Here is a 20,550-nt window from a genome sequence, read left to right as displayed (position 1 = left end):
ACCACCAGTGTAATGCACTTTGGAGTTAATTTACAAACATAAAGATTACTAATTTTGACTATAGCTCCCTATTTGCTTAAATACTAAAATCAGATAAAAAAGCCAGTTATCTCCAAAAACGTTAACTGAAAAAGGAAAGCATAGAATGTGATTAAAAGATAATGGCAACACAGTGCTTATTTTAAAATGGATTCATTTAATATTCTCAAACTCTTGAATTAAGCAGTCTTAGACGCAGTTATAACTAAATACCACTATAAATCGTATGAAAATTAGGTTTTTCAGTTAATTACATTCTTGGGGCATCTGGGTGGCTCAGCTGGTTAAGAGTTGACTCTTGATTTCGGCTCAGGTCTTGATGTCAGACTCGTGAGATGGAGTCCCGCATGGAACCCTGTGCTGAGAGCAGGGAGCCTATACGGGATTCTCTCCCCCTCTGTCTTCCCCCACGGGTGTGAGCACACACGCTCTCAAACTTAAAAAAAAAATTCTCTAAGAAATATTTCAAATATATAATCATTTCCAGATTGGTTACCAAATTTTTTGTAGGATGTGGGGGGCTAATACTAATTTTATCATTTTAAGTGGAGGTGTATTTACCAAGCTCTCAAATTTCTAAGGATCTAGACGATTTGAAATGTAACAAAGTTAATGTCATTTAAAGAGTTTCATGGATCTTAGTGTGAAATTATAGAAAACATCACATGTAATTAAACTCGGTTACACAATTTAAGAATACCTTGAGGTGTGTCATTCATGAATTAGGAAGTACCAGTTTGATTTTCCTATTTGAGTTTTTTTTTAATGTCTATTTATACTTGAGACAGAGAGAGAGATAGAGAGACAGAGCATGAGAAAGGGAGGGGCAGAGCGAGAGAGGCAGACACAGAACCCGAAGACAGCTCCAGTCTCAGAGCTGTCAGCACAGAGCCCAACACGAGGGGCTTTATTCAACTCACGAGCTGTGAGATCATGACCTGAGTCAAAGTTGGACGCTTAACCAACTGAGCCACCCAGGCGCCCCTCCGATTTGAATTTTTTAAAAATATTTTTATTCATTTCTAGGAGAGAGAGAGAGACAGCGTGAGCAGGGGAGGGTCAGAGAGAGAGGGAGACACAGACTCCGAAACAGGCTCCAGGCTCTGAGCTGGCAGTCAGCACAGAGCCCGATGCGGGGCTCAAACCCACGAACCGCGAGATCATGACCTAAATGAAAGTCGGACGCTTAACCGACTAAGCCACCCAGGCGGCCCTCCAATTTGAATTTTTAATTTGAAACTTGAAAGCAATTCTATACTGAATTTTTTTTTTTTCATTTTACATAAAAGTTGGCATTCTGTCACTTATTTCCATTAAAATATACTTCATGTTAATTTACGGACACTAAGGAGTCATACTTTTAGTATTAAAATATAAAGCTTTATTTATTTAAAAATGTTAAAAACAATTCCTGTAGGAAAAAATTTCTGAGTTTTTTTTAAATCCATGATAGGATTCAGAGCAATTATTTGTCAATGGTTGAAAGGGTGACCAGGATGTCTGAACCTGGGGTCTTCTTTAAAACTAAGTTCCGGTTCCACCCTATAGATCCACTGAATCAGAATCTCTGAGGATGGCGTATGACGACTTAATATATATTACTGTAATATATATAAATTGTTTTAATTTAGGAAGTCCGATCAAATCCCATAATGGTCTGTAAGGTAATCTAAGACTGCTGATGTGCTTGACAAAGCATTAAATACTCTTTTTTCCTGCCTTGAGGTTTTCTTTTCCATCATGTACATTAAATGCTGATGGAAACACATATAAGGAGTTCCAAGTTCAAGAGCAATGTCAACCCAGTCCCAGATGCATTTCAGTGGGGTTTCCTCATATCCAGCAAACATGGCCGGGTTTGCTAAGAGTCCTCTTGCAACCATCACACCTATAAATTAAAGCATATCACATTTGTCGACACATGAAGAATTCATGGTTATAAGGTCAAACTTAATGAAACAAACTGAAAATACTGAAACATAAACTATTACTACAAGGTTTCTCAATACCCATATACTAGTCTAATTAAATTACATAACAATTTGATGTTTGTAAATCAAGAACATTTAAACGTACTTACAAGAAAAAAAAAGAATTTCTTAAAAAACTTTTACATTAAACAGTTTCTAGGGTTTAAAGGGTTAATACAGATTGTCATAAACTGGGCTTGCTTAAAATTAAGGTTTATGTGCAATCTCCCATCGAGCAATAGTTATCACAGGCCTTGGTATGCTGATAACTGAAAGGGGTAATAAAACTACATAGCTGTATGTGCCTCTGGCTCCTATGACAACTTGGTGTTCACTAATTCTCATTTCGTTTCTAGATGTTCTGTTTTACTAATAGGCTCTCCGGAAGATAGCCTTCTTAACTGGTCGTTCATTGGATATGATGGTGGCAGAAAAGTAACTGACTTAATTTACCCCTCTTAAAACAATCTGTTTCAAAGTAGAAGAGTTAACATAACTTTAATAAATGATATAGCTTGAATCAGTACAACAGGAAAATATGGCTCCAATTTAAAGACAAATAATGAGGGGCGCCTGGGTGGCTTAGTCGGTTAAGCGTCCGACTTTCGCTTAGGTCATGATCTCGCGGTTCGTGGGTTCGAGCCCCGCGTCGGGCTCTGTGCTGACTGCCAGCTCGGAGCCTGGAGTCTGTGACTCCCTCTCTCTCTGACCCTCCCCTGCTCACGCTGTCTGTCTGTCTGTCTGTCTCTCTCTCTCCTAGAGATGAATAAAACATTTAAAAAAAAAAAAGACAAATAATGAAAAACCACATTAACATTACTCTCCTACTCCCACTTTTTTTTTTGGTAATTAAAAGACAAAAAGCTCAAGTACTTATTTCTTACCATCTGTCCTAGTAATATGCCACACATTTTCTGCTTCTCTTAAGCTTCTGATATCTCCGTTAGCAATTACAGGTATAGACATATTTTCCTTAATTATTTTAATGGCCTCATAGTGAACTGGCTGATGTCTCTCCTCAACAGTCCTGCCATGGACCGTAATCCAAGAAACTCCTGCTGCTTCTGCCTTTCGACAAAGATCTACAGTTCTTGTGAGGTCATCATGGATCCTGTAATTTCAAAATTAAATCAGTCTTACAAACATACGACATCCATATCTTAATGCTAAAATAGCTAAATAAAATAGTTCATCTGATACATTTAGTTAGCTCTGTCATAATATAATTATTATCACTAGATTCCACTATCAGAAAGGCTTTGTTCAGAGACCAGTTCCCACTTATCAAATTTAGCTATTTCACTACTGGAAACAATGGGATGACAAATTTCTTCTTACTTACTCTTTCCCTCTTTTAGCTTTGATAACTGAAAAAGCCATCCAAGCACCGGCATGGAGCAAATGAAAGATGGTACCCTGATATCTGCTGTGCGTGCTCCAAACCGCCAGCGGGAAATAGAATACGTTATCATGAAATGTTTTATCGTTCCAATTTTAGTATATGTCCTGCCCAAGCGAGCACTATCATGAAATGTTTTAAAATTTATTATTCTTTTTAAATGTTTTATTTACTTTTGAGAGGGAGGGAGACAAAGCACAAGTGGGGGAGGGGCAGAGAGAGATGGGGAGCACAGAATCTGAAGCAGCTCCAGGCTCTGAGCCGTCAGCATAGAGCCCGATGCGGGGGTTGAACACATGAACTGTGTGATCATAACCTGGGCTGAAGTTGGATGCTTTATCGACTGAGCCACCCAGGTGTCCCAATCATGAAATGTTTTTAACCTGTCACCAAAAGATCGATTCCTGGTTTATTTTCTTTTCATTGTGAAATTTTAGTGCAAATATTTTTACTGTTTTTTTCTATTTTTGGTACCAGGAATGTTTCTTAGCATTATTAATTAAGCAGTATGTGGAAAAAAACTGAGGTTTCTTTTAAGGGGAAGTTTTTAATAATAAAGGGACATTTTATTTTCTGTTAAAAATACAAAAAGGAAGTTATTCTGTTATTTTTATAATTAAAAATTATGGTACACATTCATTTACTAAATGTCCTGTTTCAACATTTCCATATATAAGCTACCAATTTATTAAGGACAGATACCCCTACACTCTTAGATAAAAGGAATATATTTTTACATTCTAAGTAATGTACTATCTTGTCAAAGGATTGAAATACTGTCTTTACCTTATTTTAATAGATACTGAAAATCTGGGATTCTCCACTTGATTTCGTACTTGTTTCACCATATCTCGTACAACCTCTGGCTTGTTTATTAAGCAAGCTCCATAACCTTCTGCCATTGCCCACCTGTATAAAGCAGACACAACAATGAACTGTCGATAGCTGGAAGAGAAGACAGGACTCTAAAAGTACCACTTAGTGACCTGGCATGGAATCAGATTTTCATAATTCATAGTTACAACATTTTAAAGTGGATCAATATGAGGTAAGGAATGCCTGTTCCCTGATCAAAAAGTACTTAGGGGAAATGGTTTTCATTGGCAAGTGAGAAAATTAAATTAAAATTCATTCAACCAAAACAGATTTAGGTATTTGTACTTAATTGCAATTACTTCAGATTTTTAAGATTCCAAATTTGATGTTTATTATACATAACAAGATGTTTTATTAATCTTAATAGTAGAAAGATATTTTTGGCTTACAGCATTCCAACACCACTAAACAGCTTATTTAACTCTCCTAATGAGTATACAAATATGTCTAATCTGGTTTGGATTATGATGTACTTAAAACCTTGATTTTATTCTTTGGACATATTTTGAATTATTGACAGATAATCTAATACAGTGCCAAGAACTGTAGGGATATTACCGGCAAATCAAGCATCACTTCAGTAGCCAGTTACTTAGACTCAGTCAAATAACTGTGGTATGGAAAGAAAAAAGTTAATTACCGGAAGGTATTCTTCGAGAGAAAATTAGTTAGGAGAACAAGTGATCACCTCTCAAATCATAGAATCATAGTTTTCTTGTTTGAGACTGCAGTAAAGATTCATGTTAGGGACTGCTATAAATGGTCAAGTGTTATGTAACTACTTATGGATGATGTTCAAAGCAGATCCACACATAAAAATTCCAGTGGTGAGGTGAGACAAAACTTATCAAGGGTCTATATATTGCTTAAGGCATCAGAAAACACATTTTCATATATATGTTCCTAAATTATCTTTTTTTTTTTTTTTTGCATCTTAATTGGAAGCCCAAGTGCTTTAACTCTATTTTCTTTACTTTCTAATTCTTGGAAAATTGGAGACATAGTTTACCATATTCACATAATTTTTTTTGAAAATTCTTCCAACTTTTTTGAGCTTTACCTCTGAGGGCAACCACAGTTAATGTCTATTCCATTCGCATAAGGACAGACTATAAGAGCAGCATCAGATAAAAGTCTTGCATCATTAGCAGCAAACTGAACGATCAATGGGCAATCACCTGAAGAAACGAATAGCTCGACATTAAAATTTACAGAAACATGCAGGTGCACACACACACCCCACCAAACTCTTTGTTTGTAAACAACAACAATAACTACGTTTAGTCTAAGAAGCATCTGTTGAAACAAGCATTAAACTAATTTTAAATATTTTAAATTAAAAGTAATTCATTATACTTAGCACAAATTCAACAGTATAAAAGTTGATAAAATGAGAACTATAACACTCTTGACAAACATCGCATTTCTGAAGGTCAGCATTAGTTTATTGTATTCCAGAACAATTTTATATAAACGTGTAAAACTGAAACAAATGTGAACATTCTATTCACATTTCTATGCCTACTGCTTTTTTCCCCTCCCTAATGTATCTGGGAGCTGTACTTAGACCTATTTTCTTTTTAGTAGCGGATTCTTCTGTATGGATGAACCATACAGTGTACAGCATAACTTCTAGATTGTTTTTCTTTGTGGCTTTTGCCAACAATGCTGTGATGAGGCTTTATTATTTACATGCTACTCTGACTATATTCATAGAGTAAATTCCCAAGAATGTAACTGCTGGATAGGCATCTAACATATTGACAGACATCACAAAGTTTCCTTCCAAAAGAGTTTACCTCAACCGCAGCAATTTCTTACTTGACACATCCCCAGAGGCAAGGGAATCAAGAGCAAAAATGAACTATTGGGACCTCACCAATAAAAGCTTCTGCATGGCAAAGGAAACAATCCATAAAATAGGCAACTGATGGAATAGGAAAAGATAGTTGCAAATGACATATCAGATAAAGGGCTAGTATCCAAAATCTATAAGGAACTCACCAAACTCCACAACTGAAAAACAATCCAGTGAAGAAATGGGCAGAAGACATGAACATAAACAGACACTTCTCCAAAGAGGACATCCAGATGGCCAACAGACGCATGAAACAATGCTCAGCATCCCTCCTCATCAGGGAAATACAAATCAAAACCACACTGAGATACCACCTCATGCCGGTCAGAGTGGCTAAAATGAACAAATCAGAGAACTCTAGATGCTGGCGAGGATGTGGAGAAACGGGCCCCCTCCTACACTGCTGGTGGGAATGTAAACTGGTACAGCCCCTCTGGAAAACAGTGGAGGTTCCTCAAAATATTAACAATAGAACTCCCCTATGACCCAGCAGTAGCGCTGCTAGGAATTTACCCAAGGGATACAGAAATGCTGAGGCATAGGAGCACATGTACCCCAATGTTCATAGCAGCACTCTCAACAATAGCTAAAACATGGAAAGAGCCTAAGTGTCCATCAACGGACGGATGGATCAAGAAGATGTGGTTTATCTATACCATGGAATACTCCATGGCAATGAGAAACAATGAAATCTGTCCATGTGTAGCAACATGGATGGACCTTGAGGGTGTTATGCTGAGCGAAATAAGTCAAGCAGAGAAGGACAGATGCCATATGTTTGCACGTATAGGAGGAACTTAACGGAGGACGGTGGGGGAGAAGAAGGGGGGAAATGGTGGGGGATAGGGAGGGAGGCAAACCATGAGAGACTCTTCAATGTGAGAACTGAGGACTGATGGGTGTGGGGGAAGGGGGGTGATGGGCATGGAGGAAGGCACTTGTGGGGATGAGCACTGGGTGTTATATGGAAACCAACTTGACAATAAACTATTAAAAAAATAAAATAAAATGGGTATTTAAAATAAAAAAAAGAGTTTACCAATATAGATAACACACTGCTATGGATGAAAGTTGTTTCCTCACAAACATATTCTACATTGTATATCCAATAGTGTGTATTTTTATTTGTAGGCTCTTTCCCATTGTTCTTTGCCTATTTTTCTACGTGTAATTTTTCTTTTCATTGTTCCTCATTTTCTTAAATAAATTTTTCTTGCAGGGGAGGGTCAGAGAGAGAAGGAGACACAGAATCCGAAACAGGCTCCAGGCTCTGAGCTGTCAGCACAGAGCCCAACGTGGGGCTTGAACCCACAAACTGTGAGATCATGACCTGAGCCGAAGTTGGACGCTTAACCAACTGAGCCACCCAGGCGCCCCTAAAAAAATGTTTCTAAGTTTGTTTGTTTATGAGAGCTAGAGACATTATGAGTGGGGGAGGGGCGAAGAGGGAGACACAGAATCCAAAGGAGGGTCTGGCTCTGAGCTGTCAGCACAGAGCCTGACGTGGGACTCAAATTCACAAACCATGAGATCATGACCTGAACCAAAGTCAGACACTTAACCAACTGAGCCACCCAGGTGCCCCTTTTGTTCCTCATTTTAAAATTTTTTATTAAACAAAGAAACTAGCTCTAAAATTATTGAGTATCTATTGTAAAAATTATCTTTGAGTTTGTCTTTGAGTATATATTGCTCCTTCCTTACACATGAGAGTTTACATTTTAATATAGCAAATGCATTAGCTCTTTTCCCAGGTTTTAAAGGACATATTTTTATCATCTTTTTTGGGTTACTGTTATAAACTCTGGATAATGCATTTTAATTCTTCTAAAGTTCTTCTGAGGACTACCTATTTGAGATTCACTGGATGTTTGACAAAATGCAGATTTCTGAGTGTCACCCTTATTCCACTGATAATTTTTCTTCTTTTTTTAACATTTATTTACTTTTGAGATAGAAAGGGGGAGCATTAGTGGGGAAAGGGCAGAGAGAGAGGGAGACTCAGAATCCAAAGCAGGCTCCAGGCTCTGAGATGTCAGCACAGAGCCCAACGTGGGGCTCAACCCAGGAACCATAAGATTATGATCTCGGCCAAAGTTGGATGCTTAACCGACTGAGCCACCCAGGTGATCCCACTGATTCGGAGTTTCTATGGCAATTCACTGATTTGCAGGACTATTACAGGATAGGAGAATTTGCTTTTCCTTGAGGATATGGGAAGTTTTTCTCTTTATAACTCAGAGTTATAGAATTTCAATTTAATAACTGTTTATTGGTCTAATACATTTTTAACATAGGGCTAGAAGCTAAGACTACAAATCAATGAGAGATAATTCCAGACTTCATGGAGCCCATAGTCTAGAGGATGAGATATAGGCCTACTAAGAGGAAACTATAATACAGGAGAATGAGGTACAAGAGAAAGTCTGTATTTAAGACAGGGTAAGAGTGGAGGGTGATCAGACTGGCTCCTTGGCGACAACTTTAAAAGCTGAATTAAGAAGCATATAGTGTTGTTTGCCAGAGAGCTATGGATCTGGGGGGCAGGCAAGGCTGAGAAAATGATATTCTAGGTCGAGAAGTATGAGAGGATGGGGCATATTCAGGGACTTAAAGTAAGTGTGTATTTTTTTTTTAATTTTTTTTTTTAATGTTTTATTTATTTCTAGGAGAGAGAGAGAGAGAGACAGACAGCGTGAGCAGGGGAGGGCCAGAGAGAGAGGGTGTCACAGACTGAAACAGGCTCCAGGCTCTGAGCTGGCAGTCAGCACAGAGCCCGACGCGGGGCTCGAACCCACGAACCGCGAGATCATGACCTAAGCGAAAGTCGGACGCTTAACCTACTAAGCCACCCAGGCGCCCCAGTAAATGTGTATTTTTAAAGAATAAAGTTGGTGGGCTATGGAGAGAAACTAATGGAAGATAAAGCTGCAAAGATGTACTCAGAGGCTGGATCAGGAGGAACTTCTGTATTATTCACAGGTGTTGGGATTTTTTTTTTTTTTTAAAGTAATCTCTACCTGCCCAACCTGGGCCCCCTCACCACCCTGGGATCAGAAGTCGCATACTCTGCCAGCTGAGCCAGCTGAGCACCCTGGCAGGTAGGAATTTTACTCTTAGACCACTGGCTCTCCATCTTTACTCAGAATCCCCTGGAGGGCTTTTTAAAACAGACTGCTGAGCCACACACCCAGAGTTTCTGAATTGGACCTGGGACAGAGCCTTGAAATTTCCATATCTATCTTTCTTTTTCTTTCCCTTTCTTTTTTCTTTTCTTTTCTTTCCCTTCCTTCCTTTTTTTCTTTTTTTTTTTTTTTTTTTAAAGTAGGCTCCACGCTGGGGCTTGAAGTCATGACCCTGAGATCAAGAGCTGAATGCTCTACAGACTGAGCCACCCAGGTGCCCCTGGAAATTTCTACTTCTAACAAGTTTCCAGATGCTGCTGATGCTGTGGTGTGGGCTATCACCCTTTGAGAACCACTGCTTTAGACATGAGAAGTCTAACAAGGATTTTAAGCAGGGAAGAGATGTGATCAAATTTACATTTAGAAAGGTCACTTTGGGCTATTTGGAGGATAGTCTGGAATGGGGCAAGACTGGAGGCAGTGAGGTAGGAACCTAATATCTCAAGTGAGAGAATGGGGCCCTACAGAAGGCTGACCTCACACTTAGATCATCCGTAGTTTATAAGACACTGAATAAAAACATACTTAAAAAACTAAAAGATTTAAAAATAAAATCTCTGAATTGTGTTGTCTTTGATTAGACAAGATTTTTTTACTCTTTAAGTTCTATAAAGTCAGCAAACTCTGGGTTTCACATACCTTGGTTTGTAGTAAATTCGCTGTCTCTGGCTTTTACAGATCTGACAAAATCAGCAGCAACTATCATTGGTGTATAGCACAGATCGCAACCATATTTTCTTACTAGTGTTCTAAAAGCCAACCTGTGAGCATATAAAACTTTAATGAGGCATTCTGAAAATACCATAATCATATGTACTTCCAAGTTTAATTTAATTATTAAATATTTATTAGAGGAAAGTTCTGCCTTTAAACGATAGATGTACGTTTCCCTATTCTTGCTGTTAAAAAGAAAGCCTAAGTTGGAGTCATTTGTCCCCCACAACAGCAAACCAAAACTTATAGTTTCAAACTATCCCAGGAATGTGGCCTTTTAAAAGTTGATCTGAAATTGCTTGATCAGCAACAGTAACAACAAAAAAATACATAAACAAATAAACAAAGATTGGCTTGAACCGATCTTTTCTCTCTTTCTGCTAATAACTTCGCCACCCTTTTTCTTATAAAAATCCCCCATTTTGTACAACTCCACCGGGCATCTTTCTACTTGTTAAGTGGGATGCTGTCTGATTCACGAACTGCTTAATAAAGCCAGTGAGAGCTTCAAATTTACTTTCGAAAATTTAGTTGAATTTTTTTTTAAACACTGCTCAGTATATTACATATAAAACAAACATTAGAAAACTCCAAAAGGTGGAGAGAAGAGAGCAGACGGGCTAGTGACCTTGGGACCTGAGGAAAAACAGTGGTAAGTTCCCTGGGTTTCCTTTAGGCCTCAAATATCCCAGATTTGAATTTGAATAAGTTGGCAACCCAGAAATACCAAGGAGTGCAGACAAAAAGAGCCCCACAAAAGTCAGTTCTCTCTAACCAAAGGACTAGGAAATGGGGAAGCTTCACAAGAGAGAACAACTTTAGAGAATAATGGCTCTCTTCCAGCCAAACACCAGAGACAAAACCGTGGCCCCACCTCCAGAAGCGACGGTTGAGCGAGGAGCTTAGATTTCTACCTTTCCAAGGCTGTGTGGTAACGCGCTGCAACACCCCTCCCTCCATAGTGGTGTCAGAGACGGCCAGGCAGGGAGCTGGACTTTAATACATCCTGGCCAGTAACTTTAACACTTTTTCCCTTCCCATTGTGAAGGAGTATCAGAGGATGCTTAGTGAAGGGTGAGGACTTTCAATACAGCGAGTAGTTAACAAGCCACCCCCTCCACGGGGGGCTGGAACTCTGAACGCCTGCTCAGAAAGAACGAGAGGCCCTAGCCTCCAGAGTGTCAAAGGAGACCAAATAGAGAATCTGTACTTCTACTTTCATAACATAGGAATGAGGTAGTGCTTTCTTATTCCTCTCCTGCTATAGTGATGTCAGGAAAAAAAAAAAAAGTTAGAACAGAAGGTTCAATCTTCAGAATCAATCCATATAATCCACCACATTAAAAAGCTAAAAGAAAAATCACATGATTATATCAATCAGAAATACATTATGTCAAATGCAGAAAACGCATTTGACAAAATAATATTCATGATTTAAAAAAAAACTCTCGGGAAAACAGTAATAGAGAAGTACTTTCTCAACTTGATAAAGAGCATCCACAAAAACTCCTACAGCTAACATACGTAAAGGTGAAAAACAGAACATATATCCCCTTGATCAAGAACAAAGCAGGGGTGCCTGGATGGCTCAGTGGGTTAAGCATCCGACTTTGGCTCAGGTCATGATCTCACAGTTCATGAGTTTGAATCTTGCATCAGGCTTTGGGCTGACAGCTCAGAGCCTGAAGCCTGCTTTGGATTCTGTGTCTCCCTCTCTCTCTGCCCCTCCCTGTTCATGCTTGCTCTTTCTCTCAAAAATAAATAAGAAAAAAATTGAAAAAAAAAAATTCTTCTGGAAATTCCAAAAGATATTTTGTAAATAAAGATATTAAAATTTATTTGGAAAGGCAAAGGAACTAGAATAGCTAAAACAATATTGAGGAAGACAAAGTAGGAGGAATCAGTCTATCCAATTTTCATTCAATAGCTACAGTAACCAAGATTGTGAAGTATTAGTGGATAAACACACACATAGATCATAGAATAGAATAGGGAACACCAATAAAAACCACAGGGCTTCTTTTTCTTTTTTTAAATTTGAGAGAGAGAGAGAGAGAAAGAGAAAGAGAGAGAGAGAGAGAGAGAGAGAGAGAATCCTAAGCAGGCTCTACCTCATGCTCAGTGTGGAAGATGACATGGGGCTCGATTTCACGACCATGGGATGATGACCTGAGCCAAAATCGAGAAGAGGAGGCTCAAATGACTGAGCCACCCCGGCGCCCCTGCCCAAATGATTTTTGACAAAGATGCAAAAGATATTTGATACTGGAAAAACAGCCTTTCAACAAATGGTACTGAAGTAATTAGACTTCCATAGGCAAAGAAACAAAACAAAAAACACCCCCAAAACTCAACAAAACAACCCTCAACCTAAGGCTCACATTTATAAAAAATAAACTAAAAATTAATTATGGACTTAAATGTAAAACAAAAAAACAAGACTCTGGGAAAAAAGGTAGGAGAAAATCTTTAGGATCAACGGCTACACTAAGTTTTCTTATATTTGACATCAAAAGCACAATTTACAAAAGGAAAAACTGATAAATTAGACTAAATTATTAAAAATCTTTTGCTCTGCAAAAGACTGTTAAGAGGATGAAAAGACAAGCTACATAGGAGAAAATATTTGCAATCACAACTCTGACAAAGGAACAGTATCTAAAATATATAGAGAGCTCTCAAACCTCAATAGTAAACAAAACCTCAACAACAAAAACATGATTGAAAAATGGGCAAAGAGCTTGAGTAGACATTTCTCCAAATAAGATATACATATGGCCAATAAGAACATGAAAAGATGCTAAACATCATTAGGGAAATTAAAAATACAGTAAGATACCACTTTACATCTGTTAAGATGGCTACGGTAAAAATAAACAAACAATAAGTATTGGTGAGGATGTTGAGGAATCAGAACTCTTATACACTGCTGGTGGGAATGTAAAAATGGAAAACAATATGGCAGCTCCTTAAAAAACTAAAAACAGAATTGTCATATGATCCAGCACTCTTTTCTGGGCATATACCCAGAAGAACTGAAAGTTATATTCATACATCCATGTTCATAGCAATATTATTTGCGATAGCCAAAAGATGGAAGCAACCCAAGCCTGCATCAATAATATGTAAAATGTTAATATATAGTATATGCATACAATGGAGTATCATTCATCCTTAAAAAAAAGAAGGAAATTCTAATACATGGATGAACCTTTAAGATATTATGCTATGTGAAATAAGCCAGTCTCAGAAAAACAACTATCGTATGATTCCAGTTCTATGAGGTTTCCAGAGTAGCCAAATTCAAAGAGAGAGAAAGCTGAATGCTGGTTGCCAGGGGCTGGCGGCTAGGGAGCAGGGAAATAAGGAGTGACTGTTTACTGGGTATGGAGTTTCAGGTTTTTGAAGTTAAGAGTTTTATAACAATGTGTATGCATTTAATACCTGAACTGTAAGCTAATTAACGTTTAAAATGGTAAATTTTAAGTTGTATTTCACCACAATTGGCAAAATTTTAAAAGACCAACTCAATAGTAAAAAAGTCAACAATCTAATTAGACTATTGGCCAAAGACATATAGAAATGCTTCTTCAGCAATATACAGACGGCAAGAAAACACAGGAAAACATTCTCAAAGTCACTAGCTATAAGGTAAATGGATATTGAAACCATAGGGAGATGTCGCTACACACTTATCAGATGGCTAGAATAAAAAAGCATGACATATCAAAAGTTGGCGAGGATGAGGCAAAACAAGATCCCTCGTACTCTGTTAAGGAAGTGTGAAAGAGTATAGACACTCTGGAAAATTTGGCAGTTTAAGAAACTGAACAGATATTTATCCTGTGACCCAGCAACTGCAGTTCTGGGGATTTGTATGAAGTCTTATATTCAAACAAAAACCTTTGTATGAATGTTTATATTTACTTAACATCCTTTTATTTAATATCTACTATATGTTTATAGATGGGAGTTACAAGCACTATCTTTATCTATGGACACAAGATGTGAGGTTTGCAGGGGTTTGCTGTTTACCCGGGGCCCCACACGTAACAGGTGAACGGTAACAGCAGCACTCAAGCCTAGACCATGATCCCAAAGCTAGGTGTTTGATGACCCCAATGTGTGGGGTGGTCTTAACTTTACAAGTCAGAGTCTAAGAAGGAAATCAAGTCTTTGTTCTTTAACCATTTAATAACACTCACTTTGAGTATCGCACCATTGGGGCACAGATTTTCACCAGCTGCCCAGAATGAAACATTTCTATTGGGTCTTTTTTTCTTTCTTGACATATTGTGCTTCGGCTGCAATCACTCTTCATGAATATAGATTTGTCTCAAATCTGAAAAAGACAGTTTGCATAGAGAAAAATTACTTTCATTAGATGAATTCCCATCACTGGCAATTTCAATTGCCAAGAATATGTATTTTTCGTCAGGCTTGTGGGCTCAGGAATCTTTTTAGCTTCTTTTCACACTATCAAATAGGATACTACAGAATCCTGTCTCTGTAAGTCACTGACAGTTTTTAGTACACTATGAAATCATCACGTTTATATATTCAGTATAAGTTATGCTGTTCGTGTCGAAGACGAACAGTTGCAAATTCTACACTTAACTCACTAAAGTAACATTTTCTGCTCTAATAAATGCTCACGATGTGGAAAAATACAAGGTTTTTTTCTTAGTATACTATGGTTTTTCATGTAACATTTTAAATTTCCCATGTTACTTTGTTTGGTGTTGACAAACCAGAAAAAAATTGATCTAAATTAATTTCATATATAAGACTGTGTATGTCTGGCACTTTGCAATACCTTGTTTTATACAGGAAAGCTAAATGGCAATTAACTGAACAACTTTAAGTAGTGTTTCAAAAGATTTACTGGTCTGTTTAAGGTTTATTCTTATTCACATAGCTTATTCTGAATCAGAAGGGAAAACCTTTATTTTAAAAAAATTAAATGTGGTATCACCTAGCAAAAATTTCTATTACAGCCATATAATTGCATAATAAAAATCACTTTTATACCCAAAGAGGTACAAGTGGTTAAATCAGGTAGTTCTTAAGTGTTTCTAAAGTTGCTATACCTAAAATCCTGTCATTTCATGGTGTTGGTTGCTTTCCATATTCCAATTTCTGGCCTTAATTACTTAGCAACAGATATGGGCAAACTTTAGGAAGGTCTAACTGTTCAACCTGTAATTTTTTTTAGATAATCCAGAAAACACTGTTATAATCTACATAATTTCAATTTTTTTAAATATTTATTTTTGAGAGAGAGAGTGCACGAGGGTAGGGAGGGGCAGAAAGAGAGGGAGACACAGAATCTGAAGCAGGCTCCAGGCTCTGAGCTGTCAGCATAGAGCATGATGAGGGGCTTGAACCCTCCAAATGCGAGATCATGACCTCAGTGGAAGTCGCTCAACTGACCGAGCCACCCAGGCGCCTCTCAATTTCTTGAGGTAGAATGTATAGATAAAATAAACTAGTTTTACTAATTGTTGCTCAGTCTGACTTAACAAAGTTACTAGCATATCTCTTTTTAAAAAATAAAAATTTGTGATACATAAATGATACATACATAGGTAAAACATAAGCAACAGAAAGGTAGTTCGTTTTTAGGAGCCAAGGCTGTTTCTTCTCTCTTGTATTTCATATCCTGGTTATGCCACCCCTGCTCATTCAAGTCAGAAACCCGGGGCTTATCATCCTTTGCTTCTCCTTCTTCCACAAGTGTGTCAACCAAATATTACCTTTAATTCAATCTTGAGCAGATCTTCACTGCCCCCGTCTGTGTACTCACAGTCCCCCATTTTGAGAACTCTGATAGTCTTCTCTAAATCCCAGGTAGAGTTCATCTTACTTACCCACTGCACCCTAGACTCTCCTGTTATCATATGTGCTTGTAACTACTTTTTACTTATTTATTTCGAGAGAGAGAGAGAGAGAGAGAGAGAGAGAGAGAGAGAGAACGCAGGGGAGGGGCAGAGAGAGATAGAGAGAGAGAATCCCATGCAGGCTCTGTGCTGTCAGTGCAGAGTCCGACTTGGGGATCAATTTCATGAATCATGAGATCATGACCTGAGGCAAAATCAAGAGTCGGCACTTAACCAACTGAGGCACCCAGGCGGCCCAGGACTTGTAATTACTTTTCTAGAGCATGGTATCATTAACACAGGGTTGGTTTCTTCTTGAGTTTTTGAAGGCACGGACACGTATTGATTCATTCATCAAATATTAAGCTCCTGCTACATGTTGGGAAAACAAATGAAAATACATTTCCTGTGTCCTTAGAAATGTATTAGACATACTTACACAAAATGATAGTTCTAATACGTACACTTACACACAATCAAACTGTTGTGGGAAAAAATGTCTAGAGAAAGGAGGGGAGTCATCAACAGTGGAGGAGGGAAAACTTGAGTGACAAATGTGGGAGATGGGGACTGTCCTGTTACAGAGAGCCACACATGTAAAACCACAGAGACTTGACAATGCTTGATGTTTTCAGTGAACCATTAGTAGTCATGTTATTAGAGAGGGAGTGAGGCGGCTTAATCATGGGCCTTATATCCCAGGTTAATAATTTTTAGACTTTATACTGTAGGGCCTTGTTTCTAAACCACTTTTCCACCTCTATGGGCGATTTTTCCTATGTGCTCAACATGCTAATATGTGCATATGAGATACTTCCATACATAGCAATTACTTTTTTACAGGCTGTATGTCTCTCCTTGTATATTTGTCAATGAAACAGTTTAGCAGGAAAATGGCATGATTTCTGATTCAGAAAGATTTCAATGGAGGGGGGCAGGGCTTTTGGCAAAATATGAGAAAGGAGGCTATTGTAGTAAACCAGGCCAAATGCATAATGAATGTCTGACCTGGAACTCTAGGAATGAGAAAAGAGAACACACTTAGGAGCTATTTAGAGATAAAAATAAACCAGCGAGATATTGAGGAGGTGGAAATCACTTTAGGACAGTGCAATTACATACTATGAGAGAGTTCTAGAATGATGTGTACACTTTGGCTTTAGAGGCTAGGTGGGCAATTCCAATTAACGAGACAGAAAACCAGAAGGAGGAAAAGGTTTTAGCAGGGAAACACGAGTTCATATTTGGACACAGAACCTCAGGTGCTCATGGGGTTTCCAGATGGTGATGCCTCAAAACTGCTGATACAGTGTTCAGGAAAAAGCTAGGGATATAGACTGAGAGTCTTAAATTTTTAGGAATAAGTTAAAAGTAAAAACATAGACAAAATACTTGAGGATGCCATATCTTACAAGAAATGCTTAGAAGCACCAACTTTTCCATACAAGAGAAAAAGAATAATGCAAAGGAGAGAGAGAGATGAATTCTGGAGGTGGGAAGAATAAACCTGAAGAGTGATATTCAAAAAACCGAAGAGAGGGGAGATGGAGGAGGGAGGGGATAAACGTCTTAAATATCACAGAAAAGTAAGGACTACGCACCATCTAATAGGAGCAAGGTCATTAGTGACTTTAGCAAGAACAATTTCATTCTCACTCACACTTGTAGGTCCAGTACATGGCACAAGGGCCTCCTTCACTATGTATGTGCTGAATGAATAAACCAGTAGTTTTCAACCTCGGTTGTACATTAGAATAATCTGGGGAGGTGTTTAATTTTTACACTATTTATTTATTTTTGAGAGAAAGAGAGCCTGAGCGTGTGTATTAACTGGGGAGAGTCAGAGGGAGAGAGAGGGGGAGACACAGAATGGGAAGCAGCTCCAGGCTCCGAGCTGTCAGCACAGAGCCCGACGCGGGACTCGAACCCACGTACTGCGTGATCATGATCTGAACTGAAGTCAGAAGCTCAACCAACTGAGCCCCCCAGACGCCCCTATCTGGGAAGTTTTTAAGAATCAGGATGTTCATGCCATACCCTAGATTAGATGTGAATCTCTGGGCTTAGGATGCAGGTAGAAGTGGGCTTTTAAAGCTCTCCAGGTGATTTCACTGTGTAGTTAAGCTCAATAAACAAACCCATAAACTACAAAGCACCTGGTACAATTGTTTGTTCGAGGGGGTTTCTGCTTCACTTATGAGCTCCTCTGGGACAAGACAGGCATGGAGTCTGGGTTGTAAACTCGTGCAGGTGTGCCTAGTCTGGGCTCAGAACTCTCCCCTAAGCGAACGCGTGTTCTGTAACTATTCTAGACTCTTCCAACGTAAAAGCCAAGGAAAGAAAAAGAACCCATAATTCAAAGAGAATACTTATTCATTAACATTAAAAAATGCTTACAGAGTTTGTATACTATGGATAATGAAATCTAATGTGAGTCTGAGCACTTGCCCTTGACAATGTGACCTCCATCCAGAAGCCGTGATGGAGACCACAAACATTAGGGAAAAACCCGAGACAAAGAGAAACAGAAGGCAACGTATTGAGAGACTTGCTCACCGGAGTGGCTGAGTATTAAACGCACAGATAAAGTGCTGTTACAGCACCTTTTTGGAAAAACGGTTAGAATTGAGAAAACCACGTAGCTCTGCAATTACGAGAACAGGATTCCCTACGTACAGGAAAGTCATGTTAGTCTTTTTGTGCAGAAACGCTTAACCTCCTTGCACAAACGCGGTTGACCTATGACCAGAACCCAGGCTGGGAGAAACCTAGCCGAGTAAGGCAGATACGCCAGCGGAGAAGGTAACGGGAGTTACGCGACGACTTGAGTCCCGCCAGCGGGAGGACGTCCGGGGTCACTCACGGCGTGCGGCGGCGGCGGCGGGGGGCGCGGCCTCGCTCTCCCCCGGCTCGCTCCTCCTCGCCCCGGCCTCGGGCGCCCCCGACTCGGCGCTACTCGCCCCGGGCGGGCTCCTTCCCCCGCGCCCCGGCCCCCCCCGGCCCCCCCCGGCCAGCGGGCCCGGCGTGCCACGCGCAGGTGGGCGGGCGAGCCCCCGACTGCGCCAGCCGCGCGCGTGCGGGGCCGGCGCGACTCCCAGAAGCCTCCGCTCTTCCGCCCCGCCTCCGCCCAGAGGCCCCGGTTCTGAGGCTACGTACTTGCGCGCGCCTCGCCCAGGTTCCGGAGCCCAGCTTTTCCTCAGCCGGGGGCGGGGGGGGGCGAGGCCAGCCCCGGCGCGCGGCGCCAACCCCGCGGCCGCCGCTTCCCTCGCGCGCCGGGCCCGGGGCCCACGCCGCTGCGGCCGCTCCTCGCAGCGGGCCGGGCGGCGCGGGCGGCGCGGACGTTGTGCGTCATCGCGGGGCGGGGCGGCGGCTGACGCCGTCACCGCGGCACCTGCCAGCATGGAAGGCGGCGACGGCGGCGTCGCTGCGGCTGGCCGAGGCGGGCTGGGCTCCGCGGCGGCGGCGGCGACGGTCCGGGAGCTTCTGCAGGACGGTAAGGAGTCTGGGGCTCGCCGGCTGGTGGGCTCCGCGCCCGGGCCCGGGCGGTGGACTCGGCCCGCCGCCCCGCGGAAAGTTTTCCGGTCGCGCCGTGACCACTCCCCCCCGCCCGGCCCCCTGGCGCCCGGGTGCCCGCCTCGCCCGCCGGTGCGTCCGCAGGCCCGCCGCCCCTCCCTTCCGGGTGCCCGGGCCACGCTCGGGTTCTGGGCGCTCCTCGTTCCGCGCGCCCGAGGCGCCCCTCGGGTCCTGGGACCCCGCGTTGCTCTTGAGGAAAGAAGAAGCATCGGAGCTCGGGAAGGGAGGGGCCGAGGACAGACAGACGACAGCCCTTGATGTGACAGGGCTTCGTCGTTAGGGCGAGTTGGAAGCGTCCCTCCGTCGGCGCTCGCAGGCTGGTTGGTTGCGACACGGGGCGTTTGTCCACGACCACACAACGGGGCAAAGTTCGGAGCGTTTGCCAGGCTGGGATCGACCGTGTGTATTGGCGATAGCAGTTCATCGATCGTTTGGACAGAAGAAAACCCCGGGAAATAAACATAGTACATTGGAGAAGGACATTAAATTGTATTCATTCAGTTAACACACTGTAGGTGCTTAATCTTCGGAATAAAGTTCGGATGTGTAAGAGCCCTCTCATCTGTTCTTAATTTTCTTCCCTAATGGCCTTCACGTTCAACCCTGTATTACAATAATTTATGTACTTCACCTTTTCTACTGCATTGTAGAACTGCTCTTAAAATCCACAGTGTTAGAAACGTTACCTTTCATACAGTAGGTCCAGAATAAGTTTTTTTTAATTGAACATCACGATAAGAAGCCAAAGTAGGTTATAAACAAATGAAACAACATTCTAAATTGTTGTCTTTCTCTGAGTGTTGTATATTTTATTATTGTCCTTAATTGCTTGCCTTCTGAAAATTTACAGACTTGTGTCGAAACTTACTAAGGAGGTGGTTTTCTGAGTTAGGTTCTGTTAGATTCTCTAGGTTAGGATCTCTGTCCAATGCAACTTTGTGTCTTAGATTCCGTTCAACCACTTTTTGAACTTCTAACATAGGTGCAATTCCCACCCTCAGGCAGCTTACCATTTTAGTAGGGGAAATAGTCTTGTAAAGCTCTAAAGGTAAGCAAT

General features: G+C 40.7%; 2 protein-coding genes across 9 annotated transcripts in view; one reads left to right on the top strand and one right to left on the bottom strand.

The window, feature by feature from the left end:
- Positions 1–1,424: 1,424 nt before the first annotated feature.
- Positions 1,425–19,171, bottom strand: DUS4L (dihydrouridine synthase 4 like). Of its 4 annotated transcripts, none has more exons than XM_039247218.1 (7): positions 19,077–19,171; positions 14,247–14,383; positions 9,967–10,088; positions 5,345–5,462; positions 4,195–4,317; positions 2,894–3,120; positions 1,425–1,927 (listed from the first exon to the last, which is right to left on the bottom strand). In XM_039247218.1, the coding sequence occupies exons 2-7, from the start codon at positions 14,360–14,362 to the stop codon at positions 1,680–1,682; spliced, it is 954 nt and encodes a 317-aa protein (XP_039103149.1). In that variant the 5' UTR covers positions 14,363–14,383; positions 19,077–19,171; the 3' UTR covers positions 1,425–1,679. The 4 variants fall into 4 exon arrangements, with proteins under 4 accessions (XP_039103149.1, XP_039103150.1, XP_039103151.1 ...); XM_039247219.1 differs by lacking the exon at positions 19,077–19,171 and adding an exon at positions 18,784–18,884; XM_039247220.1 differs by lacking the exon at positions 19,077–19,171 and adding an exon at positions 18,597–18,765.
- COG5 (component of oligomeric golgi complex 5) overlaps positions 19,081–20,550 on the top strand; it is a 302,803-nt gene continuing 301,333 nt past the window's right edge. For 2 of the 5 annotated variants that reach the window (XM_039247210.1, XM_039247212.1), the window contains exon 1: positions 19,289–19,413. In XM_039247210.1, the coding sequence (XP_039103141.1) occupies positions 19,320–19,413 (94 nt within the window). In that variant the 5' untranslated portion in view covers positions 19,289–19,319. Of the gene's footprint in view, positions 19,414–20,550 lie in introns of all 5 variants that reach the window. The other 3 variants (XM_039247215.1, XM_039247214.1, XM_039247213.1) reach the window with 3 other exon arrangements.

The sequence above is a fragment of the Hyaena hyaena genome, unplaced genomic scaffold (assembly GCF_003009895.1).
Source record: "Hyaena hyaena isolate Hyena2069 unplaced genomic scaffold, ASM300989v1 scaffold_294, whole genome shotgun sequence".
NCBI lineage: Eukaryota > Metazoa > Chordata > Mammalia > Carnivora > Hyaenidae > Hyaena > Hyaena hyaena.
Note: the sequence above shows the minus strand (reverse complement) of the source record. Positions and strands in the feature narration are given on the sequence as shown.